The 13,775-nt window shown below is 49.4% G+C and overlaps 1 protein-coding gene across 2 annotated transcripts in view; it reads right to left on the bottom strand.

The window, feature by feature from the left end:
- The window catches only part of ERMP1 (endoplasmic reticulum metallopeptidase 1), a 40,483-nt gene that overhangs the window by 20,125 nt on the left and 6,583 nt on the right, over nucleotides 1-13,775 (bottom strand). For both annotated transcript variants that reach the window (XR_014301564.1, XM_082694276.1), the window contains exons 4-8: nucleotides 13,180-13,285; nucleotides 5,244-5,390; nucleotides 4,261-4,353; nucleotides 2,226-2,438; nucleotides 1,203-1,423 (exon numbers count right to left, since the gene is read on the bottom strand). Coding sequence is in view for 1 of the 2 variants with exons in the window: in XM_082694276.1 (XP_082550402.1) it covers nucleotides 1,203-1,423; nucleotides 2,226-2,438; nucleotides 4,261-4,353; nucleotides 5,244-5,390; nucleotides 13,180-13,285 (780 nt within the window). In the remaining variant the exon portion in view is untranslated. The remainder of the gene's footprint in view (nucleotides 1-1,202; nucleotides 1,424-2,225; nucleotides 2,439-4,260; nucleotides 4,354-5,243; nucleotides 5,391-13,179; nucleotides 13,286-13,775) is intronic.

Here is a 13,775-nt window from a genome sequence, read left to right as displayed (position 1 = left end):
AACATTACTAATGGGCACTTCTGTCCCCCGCTCCCCTGCCGCACAGCACCCCCACGCTCTAACTAAGAATGAGCACATGAGCTTGAGCCCCACAGCAGAATCCTTTTAGAAACTGCAGCCCCTAAGATACAAATATCAGCCCATCCAGAAACAGATGGCCAACTGCAAAGAACCTTCCTCCACTAGGCCTTTTTTTTTTTTAATCTTATTTATTTATTTAAGAGAGAGAGAGATCACAAGTAGGCAGAGAGGCAGGCAGAGAGAGAGAGAGAGGAGGATCCCAGGACCCTGAGATCATGACCCGAGCTGAAGACAGAGGTTCCAACCCACTGAGCCACCCAGGAGCCCTTCCACTAGGCCTTTTAACAAGGAAGCGCTCCTCAAAGCACATCCTGACATGAACTGAAACGGAGACCGAGGCACCAGAGATCCCCAGAGATCCCCGTGGAAAGATCTGGATCACCACCTCCTGTGTGCCCATGCTAACTCCTAGCAGGGCAAACAAAAAACAGGTGTGCATTGGCTGTCTTGAAAATAAGTTATGAAACTAAGAAAGATTTTCCCTTTAGTCACTTAGAAAATCTTTAGAAACCACAGGTCACTCTGTCACTGAAGTTTACTATGACTCCGGTTACTCTGTAACCACAATTTCTACTTTGATGTTTCTCAAACGGACATATATATATAGCAGAAACCCTATGTCGGCACCAATCGTTCCAGAACCCTCTGTCCTCGCGCCCGTCCTTCCCAAGCAGAGTGTCCCAGCCCCACACCTCAGCTGATGCTGTCCGAGTCTGCACTGACACCACACGGGCTAAGGAAAAGGAAGGTCACTGGAGAAAAAAGTCTTGGTGTGGCTCGAAGGGCTTCTGTGTGTCCGTGCCACGTGCCAGGGCTGCCCGAGCACGGGAGCCAGCAGGCGTCCTGGCCCTGGGACGGGCAGCGAGTGACCCACCGCAGCAGACTGAGCAGAGACGGCGACAACCACCCAAACACTGAGCGCTTTGCTGCGGCACCGGAAGCCTCCAAAGCCTCCAAAGCAGCCTTCCGGAAACTAAACATGGCTCTGGGACACAGTTTTCTACACGTGCGCCAAACCGCGTCTGCTCACACCGCAAGCCGGACACAACGCGTCCCACTTGAGTTTGTCTTCGATCCCTGAAGGCAGCAAAAAGAAACCAAGAAACGTGCCTCACACTTACCACGTAATAGAATTTTTTTGCGAGGGTGTGTATGAGTATGATTTTGGCCACGGCTGCGGTTCCGTACAGACAGACGGAGACATAGAAGTGGCTGTACCACGACAGGGACTGTCCAATCAGAGAGACGAACACCGCCAGGATGAGCACAGTGACCAGGCTTGTGAACCAGCTTATCAGAGTGATGCCAAGCGCACAGAAGAAGTCCTTCCTGTAGGTGTCAGCTAATGCAGACAAAACACAAAGGGGACGTCACCGACTGCCAAATCAACCTCACGGCCAACCGGCGGAGTTATGGGGCCTAACGGTGAAACGAGAAATTCACCACTGTCACTGCAAAGTACAGAAAGTCCCAGGGGTCAGGTTTGTTAAAAACAGAATGATGAATAATACATAAGCAACATTCGCCGAGAGTCTGTGGGCAGCAGGAACTCAGAGCCGTGAGTCCCGCAGGTCAGCTTTCATCTTCGGCACCTCCGGGATGCTCTGCGTCATCGAAATACCGGCAAGAACGGAAGGTCAAGTTCCGTACCGAACGCGCCTGGGCAGCTGATGCAGGAGGAGCAGTGCAGCAAAGCCACCGGCTGGGGCGGGGGGGGAGGGGGGTCCGTGCCTCCACCCCTGGAAGACCACAGAGCAGCCTGGACCACAAAACGTGCCGAGCAGAAGGAAACCAATCCAACCGGAGCGGTCAGGGCAGACGTCAGGACGGAGCCCTGACCAGCGCTCTCTAGTGCGCGCCAGCCGGCTTCACGGGCATTTCCACGAGCGGTCAGTACGGGAACCTTTCCCGGGAGCTCCCACGTGCTGCCGTGTCTGTGGCACAAGCACAAAGGTCCCCGCTGCGCCAACACCAAAAGAGCAGCGAGCGCCTTCATCTGAGATTCGCTAAAAAATCTCTACGCTATAAATCAGAGGTTATGTTTAGGATTTTGGAATCCCTGAACGGAGGTAAACAGACCAGAAAAACTGCAGGCAGATTCTCATTCCCAGGCCAGCACTGTGGTTTGAGAGGAAAATACTCACTCTTGTGCTTGGGCCGCAACAACTTTCTGCCCAGGTACAACGCGACAGCCGTCACCACCATGCAGTTAAGGATGACGCCGACGCGGGACGGGTAGGCGATGACGCACAGGCCGAGCACGTCGAAGAAGACCATGTTTCCGTGTCGATACTGAGAGGAAGAAGGCAACATGTCCGACGTAGCTAGGTATTTAAGAACTGCTAAAATGTTGTCACCTGTTGGTAAAGGAGAGAGAGCTAAGAGGGTGAACGGACCGCGCACAGTGCACGGACGGCCGCCACAGCAAGAGCTCTGCGCACCTCTACCGCACCGCTCTCACCCCGGCTCTCAAAGAAGGTCTGCGCGCCCACTCTGTGTCCTCCCCACGCACACGCTCGGCCCGCGGGCCTTCACCCTCTCCCTGGCACGCGAACCGTTCTCTGACGCATCCTTTCCTCGCTACTGACAAACCCAAGGGCTGTTTCTCAGTCTAGTCATTTACCATGTACCTTAAGGACTGCTCCGGATACCAGAAAGCCAGCGCTGAGCCAAGAGACAAAAGGCCCTCAGGAAGGTCACAGACGCCAAACACATTATGGCATGTGGGTTAAGAATAAGGAATGTCAATTCTGTCTCAACTTAAAACCGGAATACAGATGGGGAGCAGAGGCCCCCAGGACCACACCTGGGCGGCCAACGGGACTGAGAAGTGGAGGCACTTCTGTCTAGATGGTCCCATAAAAGCTCCCCCGCCCGTGCTGTTCAGGGCCTGGGAACGGGGGCGAGCTCAACGGGAGAGGCAGCCCACAAGCCAGAGCCGCGGAGGGGGAAGCCGTGAGCGGCCTTTCCAAACACAGCGTAACACAAGTCTGACTCGGGAGTCCTTGGCCGCAAAGCCGGGGAGCAGGAGAGCCGCTGGCGGGCAGAGCTCGGCACGCCTGGAACGACCGAGGCTGAACCTGAACGCAGGAGGAGGAAGCCGTGAGCCACACGGCGGTTCTCCCGTGTTCACCCGACCCCTGACTTTCCTGGCTTCCCCGGAGATGCCACACTGCCTTGTCGTGCCACTACTGTCCCTGGCTTCCCCACCAGCCTCCAAACGTGTTTTCCCCAAAAGCTCAGGCTGAGCCCCCTGCCTCGGCTTGACGCTCCCGAAGCGCATTCCCTCCCCCATGCTTCTGTGGATTTCTCAATGCCTTTGATTCCCAAACCCGTATTCCTAGTGGGTCCTTCCAGCCGGCTGGTTCACAGACCCCTCCGTCCACGTCAGCCGAGCTGACAGCCTCCTGCCCCTCTCCATGACTGCCCTGAGTGAGGTCACCTTCCCACGTCGCCATCAAGGTCAATAGCACCGCCTTTCCCCAGCCAGCTGGGACTTAGGCTTCACAGCCGGGTCTGCCGCCGGCCGCCTGGTCAGGGCCTGTACAAGTCCCACCCAGACTGCAGTCTGACACCGCTCGCCAGCAGTCCACACACACGCCCACACACGCGCGCCCACGCACACACACGCACACACGCACACGCTCTGCTCTTCCTGGAGCACCCTTATCTTCTGCGCGGCACCAAATCCTATCAACTCTGTCATTAGGGTTCCCCACCAGACTCTCCTCTCCTGAACACTCCAGACTTCTCTGGAAAGCATGTTAAGCCCCAGCCCTGGTGCTGTGCTAACACCTGTTTTGTAACCCACTCACCTGCCCTCACCACCCAAGATGGACAACCATAACTTTCTGCAGCCGGGCACGCTGCCCCAACGCGCCCAGTGCCCCCTCCACCATCTGGCTTCCGTTCTGTACATGCTCATCACTCAGCCACACCGCGTTCACCCTGGGCCCACTCTCTTCCCAGTGCCCCACAATGAACAGTCCTACGTTCTTAATGGCTAACCTAGACTTCAAGGCTAAAATCCGAGCCCTCATCAGACTCCAAAGCCCAGCCAGCTCACGCACGCCGCACACTGCGTCCCTAATGCACAGCCCACAGGGAATTTGTAGGTTTGTAGGTCAGCCCTGAGACTGCATCTTACCACAGACCAAGAGTCTACGTTTGAATACCAACCTGCTCTCTGAATGGAATCTGTTAGAATTCTGTCTGCGGTGTCATACTTGGTATGATAAATGTATCCATTCTCGATAAAAGCTAAGTCAATTCCTAAGACACACAGAAAAAAACAAAGTGTCATTTTGCTCTAAAGAACCACCTTTCTAAAAGAAACAAGATGGGATCGGGAGGGAGACAAACCATAAGAGCCTCTTAATCTCACAAAACAAACTGAGGGTTGCTGGGGGAGAAGGTTAGGGAGAGGGTGGCTGGTTATGGACATTGGGGAGGGTATGTGCTGTGGGGAGTGCTGTGAAGTGTGTAAACCTGGCGATTCACAGACCTGTACTCCTGGGGCTAATAATACATTATATGTTAATAAAACATTTAAAATTAACAAAAACCTTTCTTTAAGCCTGTTTAACATATTAAATTCCTAAACGACAAAATGTCCGAGCAGTGGCACCATCGCTGTCCCGTTCATGAATGTCTGACAGCGTCTAGAGCTGCGACACAAGATAACCAGGAACTACATGTATCAGGGAGACCTCCCACGTCACACAGCGAGGAGCGGGAGGCATACAGCTCAGGAGGCCGGACAACTCCGCTGTCGACACCCGTGCTGGGCCAGAGCCAAACTCTAACTTCACATCAGCTGTAGCAGCCGCCACGGGAGCGAGCCAAGGCAGGTGACGACAAAGCCAAAGACCCTCCAGGATCTCCGGTCACCACTGCGGGGAGCCTAAGTGCTAACCAGCTGTCCCCCGTTCTGCCACTGTGTGGGGAAAGATGACAGGTTCTAGAAAAGGCAAGCCTTGGATTTAAACCAGAATTTAAAAGAAAAGGAAAATATCCGGAAATCAGTTTCAGTGACAGAATACACAACTTTCACGACGGAATGCACTCTCAGGATACACTGCTGGCTCACCATCCTGCAAAAAAGTAAAACCTGCTTCTACTTAATCGCCACTGGGCTAGAGCCCATAGTGTACACAAAATACCTGGAATGTTCCCAAAATCCCTGTAGATGCGGAAGTCGGTATCTGAAGGAATGATTCCACTCTGGAAGACCTCCTGAGCCACCACGGAAGCAAATGGGTGTTTAGCGGCGGAAACATAGGCCTGGACCAGCCACGGGTTCTCAGGACCTAGAAGGAAACAGGAGAACACAGTACAAGGTGACACGGTCATATTCTTCACACACCACACACAGTTGCTGCTGTGGCCTGGGACGCAGCCCAGAGCAGTCTCTTCACCTTGTTTCCTGTGTTTTCTAACGTTTGTTTGATTAGGTGTATATTAACTTTAAGAATGAGAAATTACGGGGCACCTGGGTGGCTCAGTGGGTTAAAGCCTCTGCCTTCAGCTCAGGTCATGATCTCAGGGTCCTGGGATCGAGCCCCGCATCGGGGTCTCTGCTCAGCAGGGAGCCTGCTTCCCCCTTTCTTTCTGCCTGCCTCTCTGCCTACTTGTGATCTCTCTGTCAAATAAACAAATAAAATCCTTCAAAAAAAAAATGAGGAATCACTGTCAGAAAACAAAATTATTTTCAATTACAAAATAACAGCACTTCATAAAACTTTAAGATTAAAAATGAAGAACTACCCAAAAGTCCATCATCCTAAGACCACCATTTCACCTTTACACCTTCAGTTGTCTTACAAACATACAGTTGTGTGTACACGATGGAATATTATTCAGCCATTAAAAGGAGGAGGAAATCTTGTCATTTGCAACAGCATGGATAGACCTTGAGCACATTATGCTAAATAAGTCCCACAGAGAAAAAGAAATACCATATGATCTCACCCAAATATAAAATATAAACAAAAGAAAACAATAATCCCAACTCAGAGATACAGAGACAGACTGACAGCTGCCAGAGGTGCAGGCTGGTGTGGGGGGACGGCGGGGGGGGGGGGCTGACATGGGTGAAGGTGGTTGAAAGGTACGAACTTGCAGTCAACAGCCCAGTCAGTCTGGGGCGCCCGGCTGGCTCCTGTGATGGAGCGGGCAGCTGTGAGTTCCAGCCCCACAGAGGGGCAGAGACTACTTAACACTGAAATCTTTATTTATAGATAAATAAATAGATAAATAAAATAAGTCTTGGGGATGCAAGGTACAGCACGGTGACTGTTAATAACACTGTACTATACACTGCAGCATTGCTAGAAGAGTAGGTCTTAAAGACTCTCATCGTGAGAAAAAATACTTTGTGACGTATGACGGATGTTAACTAGACCTACCGTGGCGATCATTTTGAAATACACACAAATATTGAATCATCTGCTAAACCCCTGGAACTTAGGAGGGAAAAAAATCATCTTGTATTACTAGAATAAGCTCAACTCAGTTGGAAAACGTTACCTTTTCTGTGTGTGTGGGGGGGGTGTATATATGTAGATAATACACATACATATACATATACACGTGTGTATACATACACACACCACACACACACACTGCTGGATTCAGTTTGCTAATATTTTATTTAGGATTTTCACATCTATGTACGGCAATTATCTACCAAAAGTATCTACCAAAGCTGAACGCACACATGTTATGCCTAACTCTACTCAGAAGTGTGTCATTACATACATCTCATAACATTTATGAGAACGCTCATATCAGCACCTGTCTTAAGAGCCAAAACCTACAATCTAACATCACCAGCAGACTGGCTGTTCTTGCCAATGGAAGAGTATTCAGCAATTAAAAAAAAGAATGAAGTCCCACTAAACACAAGACAGATAAATCTTACAGACATGATGTTGAGTAAAAAAGAGACCAGACACAAAAGAAAACATGGTGTGGGAATCAATATACAGAAAGTTCAAACACAGGCGCCTGGGTGGCTCAGTGGATTAAGCTTCTGCCTTCGGCTCAGGTCGTGATCTCAGGGTCCTGGGATCGAGTCCCGCATCGGACTCTCTGCTCAGTGGGGACCCTGCTTCCCCCCCTCTCTCTGCCTGCCTCTCTGCCTACTTGTGATCTCTTTCTCTCTGTGTCAAATAAATAAATAAAACCTTTAAAAAAAAAAAAAAAGAAAGAAAGAAAGAAGGAAAGAAAGTTGAAACACAAACAAAATTAAATCTGTCAAGACCTAAGTCCAGACAGCAGTAACCTTTCACAGGAGAAAGGCTGGGAAGGGTCAGAGGGGCGGATCCGGAGCGCAGACGACACTCTCAATCTTGGTCTGGATTCTGGCTATATGATTATATTGCCGTAAAAATTCATCAGGCTGAACACGCAGAGCTGTATGCTTTTCTTTTACAATGAAAAATGAAACAAAGACACTTACAATGTCAACACGTATGAAGAAGGTTAAGACCTGGGCACCTGGGTGGCTCGGCTGGTCCGGAGGTCCCGGGATCGAGCCCACATAGGGCTCCCTGCTCAGCGGGGAGTCGGCCTCTGCTCGTCCCACCTTACTCACACACGCACGCTCCCCCTCAAATAAATAAAATCTTAAGAAAGAAAGGAGGACGGGGGTTTGGGAGGGAGGGAGGGAAAGAAAGACCCATCGGCAGGGAAGAGATGTACAGTTGTAAATGTCCGCCGCCTGCCCTTCAAGCCCCGGAGAGCCAACTCCTGCGTGTCGGCACCGCAGCCCGGCTCCAGCCTCTCCCCGATCGCCGCTGAGGCCTACAGGTCAAGCTCTGGTACAAAAAGGAAGTCTGGAGAGACCGGGCCAGGCAAGTGGGTCAGCTCCCGAGGGAGCTACTCCCCACCATACGAACAAGGCAAGGGGGCCCTTAGATGAGGAATTACAGAACTGAGGCTTTACTCGGTCGCTACTAATCTTGACAGGTGGTGACTGACACTGTCCCAGCGTTACAGATGAGGAACTAGCAGGAGCAGTCGTGCGACTGGTTCAAGGTTGCTTGCCGAGGGTGTGTGATCTGGGGTCTGACCTTGGGGTGTCTGGTTGGAGCCTGTGCAGGCGCTACAGGAGCCCAGTAAGACCAGGATTTCCACTCCTGGGGAACGCTGCAAGAGCTGCGACCAGAGAAATAAGCAACTGTCTGGAGGGGGCAAATGTTCACGTCACCATGAACATAACCAGGCTCCTGGGCGTAGACCAGGGAGCAGTCGCAATCGTTTACTCTTATAAAAAGCCAAGAAGGGGCGTCTGGGTGGCTCAGCAGATTGGGCCTCTGCCTTCAGCTTAGGTCATGATCTCAGAGTCCTGGGATCGAGCCCCTCGTTGGGCTATCTGCTCAGCAAGGAGCCTGCTTCCCCCCACCCCAGCTTTGCCTGCTTCTCTGCCTACTTGTGATCTCTGTCAAATAAGTAAATAAAATCTTTATTTAAAAAAAAAAAAGCCAAGGGGCACCTGGGTGGCTCAGTGGGTTAAAGCCTCTGCCTTTGGCTCAGGTCATGATCCCAGGGTCCTGGGATCGAGCCCCCGCATCAGGCTCTCAGCTCCGCAGGGAGCCTGCTTCCTCCTCTCTCTGCCTGCCTCTTTGCCTACTTGTGATCTTTGTCTGTCGAATAAAAAAATAAAATCTTTAAACAAAACAAAAAAGCCAAGAAGACTATGTAGTACTTGGATCGATGTGTCCATGTGCAGTTATTTCTACAGGATGAATTCCTGCAAGTGGCCTTGTCAGACAGAAGGGTCTGCACACGTTTTTTTAAAGTGGTACCCATTGCCAAATTGCCCCAAAACGGCATCAGTCTACACTCCCCCATCACTCTCCAACACTGCCCGCCCCACCAGCACTGGGCATTATCATTCTACTTACTTTCTGCAAATCTAAAGTCTAAAAAATTCACTAAAAAAATAAATAGAGTTTAAATTTACTACTATCTGAATTTATATTTCTTCTGAAATAAAGCTTGACTACTTCGTTTGGCAGTTTCTTAAAAAGTTAAACATAAATTTACCATATGACCTAGGTATCCACCCGAAAGAAAGGAACATAGATGTCCACACACAGACTTGCACATAAATGCCCACAGCAACAGTATTCCCGAGAACCTGGAAGCAGAAATCAATCCTAATGTCCATCAACTGACAAACGGACCAACAAAACGCACTCTACCCGGACAGTGGAACATGATTCAGTCACAAGCAGGAGGAAGTACTCACACGTGCTACCACGTATGGAGGAATCTTAGAAAACATCCTATATACTGAAAAAAAACAGACTAGTGAGTGTGTGGCTTCTCTTTGGGATGATGAGAAGATTCTAGAATTGATGCAGTGATGGCCACTCAATGCCGTCAACAGGTCTAAAAACCACTGAGTTTTACTTCAAATGGGTCAATTACACGGTATGCAGCTTCCACCTCAATAAAGCTGTATTCTGTTTTAAATGAATGTGATCTCAAGCAGGTTACAAAACAGTAAATAGAGCAGGATCACATTTTCTAATATATATTAACTCACTCTGTCAATGTGTGTGCACAGAAAAAATCCCAGAAGAGCAGAGACTAAACCATCACACTGATTTGCTCTGGGGCAAGACATGGGGCACATGTTTCATAAGATAAAAAAAGGACTCTGTGACCCCTTTGCTTTGGGGCTTCTACTCAAGGTTGGTAGTATCTGAGTTTTTCACACGGGACATTTATTAACTGGTTTAATCTGATTTAATTTTAAAAATAATGAGGGCGCCTGAGTGGCTCAGTGGGTTAAGCCTCTTCTTTCGGCTTAGGTCATGATCTCAGGGTCCTGGGATCGAGTCCCGCATCGGGCTCTCTGCTCAGTGAGGAGCCTGCTTCCTCCTCTCTCTCTGCCTGCCTCTCTGCCTGCTTGTCATCTCTCTCTGTCAAATGAATAAATAAAATCTTTTAAAAAAAATTTTTTAAATAATGGATTTTATAACACCTTTAAACAATTCAAGCAGCCTTACTGGGTCATGACATAGATCGCCAGTCTGATAAAGTCAGTCATTCTTCCGTGCATCCTGACCCTTTTTAGAATTAGGCGGTAATGATTATTCCAGTCACTGAAAACTCCCCGGGTGAATGTTTCTCTCTGAAGGGACAATGTAACACGAGTGAGTGCTAATGGTTTTAACCAAGACGTTTCCAGAACAGGACAAGTGCCTGTTTACGAAACTGAGGACAGGCCAGCCTAGCAGGACTCCACACCCCAGAGGCTTTATCCCTCTGCAGTCACGAGTGGAAGCCGCGCTGAATTGGAAAGCCCCCCACGCAAGGAAGCCACTGTTTAGGGAACAGCGGCACAGTGAGGGGAGCCTGAGGAAGGTGCTGGAACGCCAGAACGAGCCCGGGAAGCTGTCCCGTATGTGGCTCAGCCTTAGGAACAAGCGACCAAAACCTACCGGGAAAACATGGAGTAAAAACTCAGGAAAGGGGGGACACATTCTCTCCAAATCTTCGGCAGGACGCCCTCCCGAAAAAATTAATTCTGAAGCGTGAGGATTTTATTTTCGAATGAGTGAAACGTTTGAACTGTATGTACAGTTAACCCTTAGAACAACACAGGTTTGAATTGTGCCGGTCCACTCCCATGCAGGTTTTTTTCAATAACTATGTGTGATACTGGAAGTGTATTTTCTCTTATGATTTTCCTAAGAACATTGTCTTTTCTCTAGCTCACTCTGTTAAGGGTTACAATACACAATACATCCAACATGCAAATCTGTGCTGAACGACTGCTCATTATCAGTAAGGCTTCCAGTTTATGGTAGACCAGTAGTCAGGTTTTTGGGGAGTCAAGAGTTAGACACAGGGGCACCTGGGTGGCTCAGTGGGTTAAAGCCTCTGCCTTCGGCTCAGGTCATGATCCCAGGGTTCTGGGACCGAGCCCCGCATCCGGCTCTCTGCTCGGTGGGGAGCTTGCTTCCTCCTCTCTCTCTCTCTCTCTGCCTGCCTCTCTGCCTACTTGTGATCTCTGTCTGTCAAATAAATAAATTTTAAAAATCTTCAGGAAAAACAAAAAAGAGTTACACACAGATTTTCAACCATTCAGGGGACCAGCGCCCCAACTCCTGCACTGTCTCAGGGGAAACTGTATATTGCTAAATAGTAACAACTGTTCTTCACTTCCACGATTGACGATTGACGTCACCAAATGCAATGCAAAATGTAAACAATACAGAGAGGTAAAAAGAGTGTAAGTAAAGCAGTAATGACAATTCTGGTTTTAAATTCATGAAGCAACGGAGAGTTCAAGGTGGCTTTTCACATTTAGCCCCTCCTTTGCCCCAGGGACACCTACCCCGACTCCACCCGGCAACACTCACCAGCCAGCAGGGACTGTCACTGGAGTCTGTCTGCATCTTTCCAGAGAACACGTCTAACATGTATGCAGGTGTGTAACATCTATGTAAAACTACCCACACTTAGTAAAAAGATCATGGACTGTAGGCTAGGCACACCCAGCAGAAGTGGGTCCTCGATAAATGTAAACGAAGACATTAACTTGGATCTAGAGCTAACTGACCCGAGGGAAGCCTCAGGTTTTAACCTCTCTGGACTACACACGTGTAAAATTCACTTCTATACAAGCACAGAACACACGTGTGTTCATATAGATGCACAGAATAAATTCAGGAGAGGTACAGGCTACACCTCAGGACTGGTTTTGATCTGGGTCCTAGGAGTCCAGGGCAAACTGGACTGAGCACTTCACACAGAGCACCCCCCCCACGCGCTCCTGCCCGTGCGGGGCCCTGACATTTTCACTGGAGGACAGACATGGCGTCAGCTCTGCTTGCAGAATTTCCTCTTGCTGCTTTTTGATCTGGTGGTCGTTCCATCCCATAACCCCCCTATTCTGACTAAACCCCAGAGCAGGAGGGCACAAGTAATAGTGTGGCCGCTAACTGAGCCCCACAGAGGTCAGCACCAGCTTCCCACAGGTTAGGTGAGGCGTGAGAGCAAGCAGAAAGGTCAGAGAGTTAGAAGGAAAGGAACACATTCTTCTCATCTCATGACCTTGAGATTCTCAGAGGTCAGCTGACGTAAAACATATGTCCATTCTGAAGGGTAAATGTCTAAAATAAGTTGGAGAATATTAAAATACCGTACTGTTTAAGGTATGTATAAAGACATGCTTAGCACATCTCCCCCGACACCGGGTCTGTAAAGGGCACTAAACAGCTCCCCATCAGCTAACTTCTTGCCCATCTCGGGCCCCCATTACAGAACTTATACCAAATGCTGTGTGTCTGGGTAAAGCACACTGTGCACATTTCTAACACACTGAGGAAAATGATGTACAACTTCCCACGTGAGAGTCGAGGAAGCCCAGAACTTTGAATCCTGTTAAAAAACACAACAAATGACCCTCACTGACTTAATGGGCGCTATCCTCGTGCCCCATCATCTCGTTACCCTTCGGAAGGATTACTGGCCAAATTAAAAATATTTCTCTGGCTGATGACGTATTACTGAATTCTGTGAGATTCAAATTAATTCAATGATTGACTTAAAGCCCCTTAACCAGAAGCGTATTTTCTCATTTAACTCATGAAACAGTTGTCACTGAGTATTACTTAGATCATGATCACCCGTAACAGACAGAACAACGTCCCCCGCCTACATGACAACCTGGTTCGTGGTTACGAGGAAGGGCTGCGAGCCTGGACGGCCTAGGTTCCATCCCACTGCGACTTTTCCCAACTATGCGGCCTCACGAACATTGTGATGTCTCTTGGCTCGGTCTTCCCATGCAAAGTGACAGTCGTGACAGGACTCAGCCTTGAGGCTGCTCTGAGCACTACGTGACTTAGTACACAGACGACACTCTGAACAACACTTGGCGCATAATAAGTGCAATGCAAGTGTAAGGTGCTGTCACATCATCTTGTTAAAAATGCCAACAACGACCAAGCAAAAGTATCCCATGCTTTACAAAGGTTTGTTTCACCAGAGAGATTAAGTCCGAGAAGCTTCCACTTTCATAAAAATAAGAACTACATCCAAGGACAGGAAAATGTGAAACTCAGGCTCACGTACCTGTTTGGAACACCAGCTCCTTCCCTCCCACGCCCGCCGCCTCCAGGTTAATAAATGCGCGAATCAGGCTGGCCCAGGGGTGCTGAGTTATGAAACCGTGACTGGCCTGAATAAGAAGGGAATAAAACAAATATAGGTTAAACAACCTTAAATTATCGAAGTCTTTATTTTGCTTATTTTAAAGACAGAGTGTCTCTGCTAAGGGGAAGAATGGGAAAAATTTTTTTTTTCGAAGGTAGGATCTCAAGACATGTGTCTGCTTCTCCACGCCTGATAGCTGCGAGCATCTGCTGAGTGGAAAGTCACCATCCCGGAAGGCAGCCTGATACCCCTGAGCAGAGCCCAGCACCGTCAGCAAGCGAGAGGCTGGGCCAGTGACAGGGCAGAAAGGACGAGCCTCGTGCTCGGGTGTTCACACTGCGCGCCGCTCTCAAAACAGCTTTGAAACTCCAGGGTCCCAGAAACCCCGAGGTGGTTAACTGTGCCTCACAGAGCCCTTTTATGACTCAAACACTGACAAGATGATCTGTGGCGAGTTCTCAAATGCTGCACGTGGGTCCGCAGGGGCTGTGGGGTTTTTGAGGCCCTGCCGGGCA

Source organism: Mustela nivalis, assembly GCF_964662115.1.
Source record: "Mustela nivalis genome assembly, chromosome: 13".
Classification (NCBI taxonomy): Eukaryota; Metazoa; Chordata; class Mammalia; order Carnivora; family Mustelidae; genus Mustela; species Mustela nivalis.
The sequence above is the reverse complement of the archived record's forward strand: the minus strand, read 5'-3'. Positions and strand labels throughout refer to the sequence as shown.